This window comes from Staurois parvus, unplaced genomic scaffold (genome assembly GCF_062004578.1).
Source record: "Staurois parvus isolate SC_StPar_1 unplaced genomic scaffold, SC_StPar_1.0 ptg000860l, whole genome shotgun sequence".
NCBI classification, from domain to species: domain Eukaryota; kingdom Metazoa; phylum Chordata; class Amphibia; order Anura; family Ranidae; genus Staurois; species Staurois parvus.
The window spans coordinates 1,180,656-1,191,083 of NW_028318656.1; the positions used below are offsets into that span (position 1 = coordinate 1,180,656).

The following is a 10,428-nucleotide window of genomic DNA, read 5'->3' on the forward strand; positions in this document are numbered from 1 at the left end:
AGAGAAGCTGGGTTAAGAATAGTGCATCGTTTGATAGTGAGGTTAGTAGGGGTTAGGAGGGCTTTCCCCTGAGAGGGGTACCTTGCCTTGGATGTCCTGTTTTCGCAGGACCGTTCTTGCTGCACTGGTGTTGGTGAGGCAAGGGAGGGGATATTTTAATTCCTCTAGAAAAAGATGGATCTGGGCCGACACCGATTTGTCAACTTCCTATGAGAATTCATAGGAGTTACTTACCATGGTGGTCATAGGGGCGGAGGACTCATCAGGAATGAACTGCCACCGACCTTTAGGTAATTGGGGACAGCTCCTCCTCATGTGCCCTGTTTGGTGGCACTGGAAGCACCTGGGTGGGGGCCTATCCTTCCTGTGACCCAGATCCCTTGGTTTTTCGTGTGGGGTCTGGGACATAAGAACTTTGGCCTTGTCTTGTTTTCTTCTATCCATTTCCCTCTCTATTGCCGCAAGAGTGGAAAGGATAGCAGGGATAGACATCTCATTATATTCGGGTCGGGCCAGAACCAGCCTTTCCCGAATTTTAATATTGATGCCTTCCAAAAATTTGGCCCGCAACAGAATGTGCGTCGCGGTCACCTTTACCCCTTCAGTTGGAGCATCAGGTCCAACTTCCAGATCCGCATCCAGTGCCGTCTGCTTGAGACGGCGCCAGAAGCAGGCGCTTTCCTCATTAGGACCCTGGGTGAGCTTCATCATGTCCGTAGTAGAGGTAGCACCATACATTTCTGGAAGCTTTGCCTTTAGCTGTGTACAGAACTCTTTGCCCCCTGAAGTCATCTCCTCATGCGTGGTTATAGAGCACCCTGCAATCACTGTACTGGCCACTTCCATGCCCACCTTAGCCCGCAGGATCTGCGCACAATCTGACCCGCTCATACCATAGCTGAACTGGTTTTGTCCAAACATTCGAGCAAATCCTCTCGGATTGACTCGATAGTCCGGGAGCTCAGCCAGAATAGTGCGGATCTCTGCCGGGGTGAAGGGGACATGCCAAACTACCCGTTCCCCTAAAGTCCGTTCCCCCTGTGCATTGGGAGGACCTTCAAATTGCTGCACTCTGACTGGATAGGCCTCGGTCCGGGAAGAGTGCAAGGGCTGACCCAGCTTCATCGGTGGGCTTAGATTAACCACCTCGCTTACTGCACCTTCAGGTTTGAGGTCCCTCAGATCAGGGTATAGCTGGGGGGCAGGGGTCTGATCAGTGGTTCGTAGCGCTTTGATGCAATCCGCCCTGTTTCTTAACCGGGTGTCTATTCCCCTTGATTCACAGATAGTCTGCAAATCGGTTGTTGAGTAGGCTTCATAGTTGGAAACAGAAGGAGCTGGGGTGAAGCAGGAAGAAGGGAGAGGTAGAGGTAGAGGCTGAGGCATAGAGACAGAAGACACAGAAGGTATGTCAAGAGTGACGTCACTAACAGAAGAGACAGGTGCAGTTATACTTATCTCAGCCACTGTTGGTTGTTGGGGAACCCCAGCAGACCCTGATCCTGCCTGCCTTAGTAGAGTCAGCCCTGAAAGAGCTTCCTCCACCTCTGACACTGGATCCTCCTGTTTTATTCCCTCTGGAGGCCAGGTATACATCACCTGGTTCTTCCGGACAGACACCAGTTTATGTATGCCCTGCTTCCCTAATTGGATTGACCTGTGAAGCCATAGCTGTGCGATCTCTAGTTCTGACGCCTGCATCCGTGGTTCAAATTCAGAGATGAATTTTTCCCACCTCCATGCGTCAAATGTACCTTCCCGGGGAATTTCCCATCTGGTACCCTTCGACCATTTATTCCACCTTTTGAGGGGTTCTGTAGACTTCCCCCCCAAACTCACCTTCATCAGTTGTGCAGCTGTCCTTACCCTGAAGAGGGCTGGTTCCCCCTCTCTCTTCATGGACTGACTACTGCCCATCGTGACTAGTCACTGGTATATATCCCGCGTCCGGGTACCTGTTTACCCCCTGGAGCACTCGGTGGGATCCTACCGAGAGGCCTGATTCCACCACTTTCCCAGCACAGCGTAATTTATGTGATACTTATCGATCACCCGAAGCGCATCAAGTGGCGGTCAGACTGAGAGCACACCTCCCACTCCCACAGCGCAATTTATGTGATCCTGACCACCCGAAGTGTTTGTGGTGACCAGGCTAAGTGTTATACTTCCCTGGACCGCCCACTCACACAGCGTAATTTATGTGGTTCTCATCACCCACTGTGTTTGGCAGGCCACACCGCACAATGATGAAAGTGGCTTTTCTCTCCCTGCACACAGTAGCTAACACAAGTCAAAACAAAAAGAGGGGTTCTTGGATGTTACTTAGGGGTCACTGGTTGGGCAGAAACCTACTAACTGACCTTTAGGAAATTTGTGTAAAGAAAAAAAACTTTCCTAATACACACAGAAAAACCCCTTTTCAACCTGAAAAACTGTTAAAAAGGACAAAGTGGATCCTTATGAAAAACACGGGATGTTTCACAGTAAAACAATTACACAGAGGTAAACCGAAAAACTGAGCCAAAAGTAACCTTGTTGCTGACGCAAAAATCACTCATACCAGCACCGCTAAACGATCTGCGCTACACACGCAATCTTCACTGCAACCACCTAGAACCGTTTACACAAAAAGTCTGCTGGACGTGAAACACGCAACGCAGCAGCTTTAAAACAAACCCGCTTTACAATAAGGAACTACTTTTAACAGGAAAAACACAAGAAAAACATAATCACTATACAAGAAATCTATGTGCAAAAACCCAGACTTCACCGCGCTCACTAAATGTGGAACACGTGAGGGAAAAACTCGCTTAACACACTTTAAATTGGCTGGCAATACGCAAATTTAAAGCTAAAAGCAAACAAATGAAACTGTAAAAAATTTGGATTAAAAACACAATATGGGTCAAATGCATATAGAAAGCTGCATACACATTGCATAGAGATTACTGCACATATGGTAGTCAACAAAATGGCCACCAACAGGGAAAGCACATGGTAGCCAACAAAATGGCCACCAAACAAAAGGAGTCCATGTGGTTAGTCAAGAAGATGACCCCCCACAGAGGAGCACATGGCAGATACTAGAATTACCCCCCACAGGGAAGCACATGGTAACACTAGAATGGCCCCCCCACAGAGGAGCACATGGCAGACTCTAGCCTCAAAATTGCCTCTAACCTCTTACATAAAACAGACTTTTGGACAGAACATACACTGGACAATTACACAACAATATGAAGTACACATACAACACAATTTGGGCACAATCACAGAACGGACATAAAACACCAACATATCAAACTAACATGCACATGTAACAGAAAGGACCCCCTGCTGCATGCTCGCTGGGAGCAGTAGTACCACAAAACATTGCACAGACTACATACACACAGAGATCTTACAGCAGTTAACAATTAACCTAAGCCTTTCAGCACTGTAATAATTACCTCACGTGGAGGGAGTAAAGCAATTACCACAGTACCTACAACCCACAAATACTTACCTAACACTATGCAACAACTTTTACCCGCTAAAACATATACCCGTTTAATTTTTGTTTGGAAGATTTTTAAACTTGACCAAATCCAGCCAACCAAACCCACCCCTCTGCTGCTCTCCGCAGAGACAAACCCTTGTCTTTCACCCACAAATCAAGAGTTTAGGACAAAAAACTAGGTCCTTGCCAAGCGGTAATTCTTGTTAGCTAACAGAGAGCGAAATCAGCCACACGAACACGCAAAAAGCGATCCTCTTAATGGCAGAGAGACCTGAAATGTGCCGGCATACTTTTTGCTAGTTCATGATGGCTATTCCCCCCTCGTTCTTGGTTAGCTATGCAAGAATACGCGTTAGTATCCACCAGGCTCGCCAAACTGTCTTGGAAATTCGCTTTAACGAATTTCTCCTTACCGTGAGTACTCGCAGTTGGATGCGCAGAAATCCCCCATAAAGCTGTGCGAATCTTGCTTACCACGACTGCAGCCAAACTACACGATTCCTGCCCATCCAACTACTTTTAGCTTCTGTTGAAATGTGGGAGAATTGGAGCTCCGTTACCCTAGAATGATCAAACGACACTCTCAGGATGATGGTTGCAATTCACATAAGGGCTGGTTTCAGACCCAGCTCTCTGTTTTATTAAAAATACACACATGCCCCCCACATGAATAAAGTCAATCCCCTCCCACCGAACAATGCAATGGGGAGTGCCTATACACAGGATGTACATTCCAATTGGAGCATAGCCTTTCCTATTATCTATCACTGGTCCTCCCCCATGAGTCTTCTGAGGTCAGCAGACTTCCTCCCCTTCCCCCCCATGAGCCATCTGAGGTCATATTTCCTGTCCTACTAGCTTCTATTGGTATGTCCATTCTTTGCACAAGCACTCCCTAAAAATATCAGTCTGTACCTGGATGGGCCCGATACGATCTTTATTAAAACACATCCATCCGGATACAGTTCAGATTGGTAATGGGTTGTAAGATATGCATAAGCCTACACGCGGAGTTTGTACCGCTTGGCGCCTTGCGTTATGAAGCCCACGTGGTACTATGCTGCTGATATGTGGATACAGGCCCGCGGTCTACTGCCAGCGACATTCGCATCGAATGCCGTGGTGGTATACACGCCGGTCTATAAGCGCAGATCTGCCATCTCATCCATTACCAAGCTGAGTACTGTAATACATACATTGTACATGGCATGGCCCAATTGCAGCCTTCAGAGCTTTAATTAAGCCACACGAGAGACATATGAATAACACGAATATATGACACATTTAAAGTTCGACCAACAATACAAAATTTCCATGACAATGGTTGCAAGCAAACTTGTGGACTTGAGCTTTTCCTATGGGTCAATTAGACTAAATGGAGGCTGAGAATGATAACTTCTGAGTGTCGTTGTCACACAAAGATTTTTTTAAAGTTATAAAATGTAAAACAATTCAATTGTTATGTTTGCTGTAGAGAGCCCTGAACAAAGCTTTCACAATTTTTTTTGCAAGAAAAATTTAAATTGAAGCACCACACCACTGTTAAGAGGTCCAGATACAACTTTATTTCATTAAAGGTCAGGGGTATAATTTTAGAAGCAGCCAATGTGTTTTTTGGGGTCCAAGTGCCCCCTTCATCAGGGCATGACTGGCAATAACGTGAACAGGAGTGAACTGGACCTGCAATGGTATTTATTCCATTGTGAATTAAAAGCAAAGGCCTAATCAGCAGCTTGTTTGGCAGCCAGTGGCGTGGCGCTTCAATTTCAACTTTTCTTACAATACACTACAAGCCAGGGAGACTGTGGAGATCCTCTGGGTTGTAGAAGCCACCTGCCCAGGAACCAGATCATTTACACCAACATAATATCTTAAGATAACAATACCAGTGGAGTGTACCTGCGGGTCCAGTGCTGTCTTTCCACTTTCCATAACCTTCCATACAATCGCCTAGATTGTAAGCTTGAAAGAGCAGGGCCCCCGAACCCCTCGTGTATTGCTTTGTTACTGTATTGTCTCATGTTATGTCCCCCACTATAATGTACAGCGCTGAACAAACCTTTTGGCGCTATATAAATACTGTATAATAATAATATTTTTGGACAAAGGTCAAGACAGATGTCAGAGTAAATGTGATGCAAGAAAAGGACAAGAAGACTCTCTTACCACAAGCTGTACTACCTGTCTATGGCACAGGGAACAATTTAAAACTAAACTCTAGGCAGATAAAAAAAGACAGAAATTAAAGGCAGCTCCATAATCAATAATAAATAATTACATGTATTTTTTAAATGCAAAAAGTTAAAGCAGATATGACCAAGAATCAACCTATTGCTGGATTAGATTGTGGGAAGAAGCAGCCAATCAGTGCATGTGCTGACAAGAAGCATGCAGGTGGGAGGAAGGATACAAAATTGGAAGGGATTTAGTGAGAGATAGTTATGAGATTGGTAGGGATCTTGTACTTAGCCTTACATGATATCCATCAGGATTTGGTTATTTGTTCCATAGGTTAGAGATTTTGGTCAGTGTCATGTAGTGAATATATCTTCTCTTTAGTGGTGGTGGGTTGACTGGATGGATACAGTCTCCATCTCCTCCTTGTTTGGTGCAGTGCCTCCAATGCTGTCCCTTGCATTTTTGTGGAAGTCTTGGTCTGTGTATCGCTTTGGGTGATGTTCTTGTGGAGATTGTGGTGTTCATGCATGCCCAGCACATCAAAACTGTGTGGTAAGCTGTATATACCGTATGTACTCTATGTCATGCAAAATTTCTATGTTTATGTACTCTGTGAGACTACCACGTATTATAGTGATTTTTGTTTTAATTTTGTAGATGCTCCTGTTAGGTCCCTGAGGAAGCAGTTTTTATGCTGCAAAACATGTTGGCCTAAACCATCAGGAATGCACAAGTGTCCATGTAAGGGTTACAGAATCCTTCTATGTTATTAATGATGTTTTGTTCAATCTGTGGAAGCATCTTTGGTCATTTAGACCAGATCTTTTTATATTTATGATTGTTGTAATAAAATTCTATATTTTATGAACAGTGATTGTGTTACTGCCTGGAGTATGAAGCCTTTAAAGTCCCCGTGGTTTTACTAGGAGTGTTTCATTCCAATTGAGGTTTGACCTTCATACATAATTATTTTAGAGGTAAAAAGTTTCTTGAATAATCTATGTACCAGACAATGAAAAATACAAAACAAATGATAACGTTATAAGAATCAAATGTATTTCTTCATCTCAGTTTGGAGTGATTGATATGTACACCCAAAACCAAAGTACTGTCACGGAGTTCATTCTTCTTGGCCTCTCATCGGATCCTTTCATACAAGTCCTGCTGTTCCATATTTTCCTGGTAGCTTACATGATCACACTGACTGGGAATTTCCTTATCATTCTGGCTGTGAAGACTGACAAACGTTTGCACACCTCCATGTACATCTTCCTGTCTAGTCTCTCTTTATTGGACATTTGGTACACTTCCGCCATTGTACCCAAAATGTTAGTAAATTTTCTTTCAACTAAAAAGAGTATTTCATTCACTGGCTGTGCTGTCCAGTTCTGTGTTTCCCTGACCTTGGGGCAAACTGAGTGTCTTCTTCTGGCATTCATGGCCTATGACCGATATGTGGCTATCTGCATCCCTCTGCATTACAATATGATCATGAACACAACGGTCTCTTTTCGTATTGTCAGCATATCATGGGTGACTGGTGGTGTCCTTTCATCTTTTGACACATATTTTACATTCAGCTTAACCTTCTGTGGCCCTAACACCATCAACCACTTTTTCTGTGAGCTCCCTCTGTTGCTTCGGCTCTCTTGCAGTGGCATCTCAGTAATGAACATCATAAAACTGATTTTCTTGCCTTTAATACTTTTCATCCCACTTTCACTAATCCTCATTTCATATATCCGAATCATAATTGCTGTCATGACAATTCGTTTGGGAAAAAGGAAAGCATTTTCCACATGTATTCCCCACCTTGTGGTGGTGTTCATGTTCTATGGATCGGCCATGTTTATGTATGTTAGACCTGAACATTTGGTTACAGGAGACACAGACAAAAGGGTGGCAGTGTTTTACACAGTGATCACCCCGATGCTGAACCCCTTGATCTATAGTCTGAAGAACAAAGATGTTCAGAAAGCCATAAGGCAGCTGATAAGAGCTAAGAAGGATTGCAGTTGATTAGGTAAAATTGGTGCAATGTTCCAAGCTCAAGTTCTCCTATATTTTTGTTCTTGAGCAATCATTTTTATTGAATTTCCATTTTTCAGAGGTAAAATAGTTAGATGTAACCAGGGCTTTTTCGGGGGGGAAATGTGGGGGAACTCAGTTCTGGAACCTCCAGCAATGAATGTATGTAAAGGAGGGGTGTGTTGGAGGGTCTACTGGTGCTGGTTGCTAAGGAATCTGTTGGCACTGGGGGGATTTATTTTTGTGTGGGATCTATTGCTGCTGGTGGGGGATATATTGTTGCTTGGGGGTCTACTGTTGAAGAAGGGGTTTACTGATGCTGGCTGTTGCAAGATCTATTGTTTCTGACAGGGTTCTATTATTGTTGGGTGGATCTATTGCTGCAGATGGGGTATTTTTTGATGGGGGTTGTATTGTTAATGTCTGCAGGGGATCTATTTTACTGATTTTCTTGTTATTATTAACATATTTCATACAAATCACGTAGCACACAAAATTATACTTTGTTCTATATTTTTTAAAAGGGCCATACTGGGAGGTGGGTAGGGTTGTGGAACCAAGGGCCAGTGTTCAGAGGTGGGTATGGTTGGAGACAAGGAGGGGAGCGCCTGCAACTATTCTCGGAGAAAAAAAAGCCCTGGGTGTAACATTATAAAAAGAACAAAGAGGTGTCGTGACCATAACTAAAGTCCACATATGTTTTCCTGTTGATAGGGATGTGGGAGAATTACTTCCTCACCTCTGGGACACAGGACCAAGATATTATGCTGGGCATTGCACCCAATACTAGACGACACTAGCTTAGATGCAACTGGAACTATATTATTGAACAGAAATACAGGTTTTATACACTTCAGAAATAGGGGCAGTCCCCACATGAACAATAAATCATATATTACACATTGGGATAAGCATCACACGCTAATTAAGTAATGAGGCCAAGTTGACACCAGACTAATGCCATCATGTAGGAACCTTCAGACGGACCACACAATAGGTGACTCAATTATCTCAATTAGCAATGGGACAAATACATCATGCCTTAATAAACAGATTACAGCAAGAGTCCTTAGAATCAGGTTATTTTGAGCTGATTATATCAACATCTGCTTAGAGTCTCTAAGTCTAGGAAGAGTGTGTGTGGGGGGGTGAAGCAGTCAATGTTAGGTTTAGCACAGTCCCCACACACAGACAGCAATTATGTATCCTGGTGCTCCAGTTCTCAGTCCTCCCCAGGCACACACCTCCCAAACAATAGAGCCCCCTCATATGCCCATGGTCAGTAGGCAAGAGTCTAGACTGCAGTCCCTTCCCAAAAGACCTGGTTGGGTCTGTCATAGACATAATATATGAAACTTTACATTTCCAACTTATTTGCTAGAAATCTGACAAATGATAATTACGGCAACTGAGATGGACATTTAATATGGTCTTTGTACAGTATCTTCTCCTATATTTTAATGTGATGGGCTGCTCTACAAAACAGTGTGCTTCTTGCAAGAACTGTTGTATTGTTCCTCTTGGGAAAACAAATACTGTGTATGTATATATATATATATATATATATATATATATATATATATATATATATATACAGTATATACACCATGGTACACCTGCAATGTAATAATGTTCTACAAAGATAATGAATATTATGAATAATTATCCTTCAAAAAATATTAATAAAAAAGGGAGGAAAATAGAAGTTTCATATAATATCCTAACAAATAAATAATTATAATAAAAAGGGAAAAATGATGATAAAAATAAAAATAAAAATGGCAATAAAACTAGAAATAAACCTATGTCAACAGTTATTAATAAAATAATTAATATCCCATTCAACATTAAGGCCCCAAGGTTGATATTTTTTTAGATCAAATATCCATCAGGTTTCTCTACTGGAAATTTGTCTTCATATTTCTTCTCCTTCATTTCTCTATACCTATTACTTGCAAAGAGGACGGATCTCTCCTATGGTGTAAAGCAAAGTGGACTATGTGATGGTGTCAAGAATGAATTCACCACTGGTGGTGGGACTCACCTGCTGTGTGGGCTGCAGTTCAAGGGCTGGCCAGTGGGTGCTCTCAGCAGCCAGATGTTCACTCCTGCAATCAAGCCTGAGGCTGATTGCAGGATGTGTATTTAAGGAATGGTCAGGCCTGCAGTCAGTGCCTTGGTGTATTGTTCCCATGAGCCCCTGTACCTGCATCCTGTCTGCTTCCTGCCTGATCCTGACTTTGCTTTGATCCTGACTCTGCACGAACTCTGCCTGTACCGACCTCGGCTATTCCTGACCACTCTTCCGCCTGCTCCTTGTACCTTGTCTGCCGGTTTGCTACCGACCCGGCCCGCCTAACCTCTTTTTGTGTTGTACATATTGTTATCTGTTGGATGTTTGGTTTGTTTGCACGGTGTTTATGTTTAGCCTTACACTGCGTTTATGTATTGTTTAGCCTTTAATAAATTCAATTGTTTATACTATACCTGAAGTCTGCGTTTCCCTGTGTCGGTCCACACATCTCTGGTCATACCCGGATCCTTGACAGATGGAAACCCCTTTCGTACATTAGCCAGATGTTCTCCAATACGAACATTCAAAGAATGTGTGGTCCTTCCAACATACTGGAAGCCACACATACAACCCAAAAGGTAAATAACCCCTTTAGTGCCACATGTAATAAATTCTTGTATTTTATAATTTTTTTAAGTAACATTAGATG

General features: G+C 43.1%; 1 protein-coding gene across 1 annotated transcript; it reads left to right on the forward strand.

Moving 5' to 3' along the window:
• Positions 1-6,763: 6,763 nt before the first annotated feature.
• Positions 6,764-7,696, forward strand: LOC149443287 (olfactory receptor 13D1-like). Its single transcript, XM_089655686.1, has one exon. It carries the CDS (start codon positions 6,764-6,766, stop codon positions 7,694-7,696), a length of 933 nt encoding a protein of 310 aa, XP_089511812.1.
• The last annotated feature ends 2,732 nt before the right edge of the window (positions 7,697-10,428 follow it).

Coding starts and splice junctions, on each gene's coding strand:
- LOC149443287 (XM_089655686.1), top strand. CDS start 6,764: ATGTACACCCAAAACCAAAGTACTGTCACGGAGTTCATTCTTCTTGGC.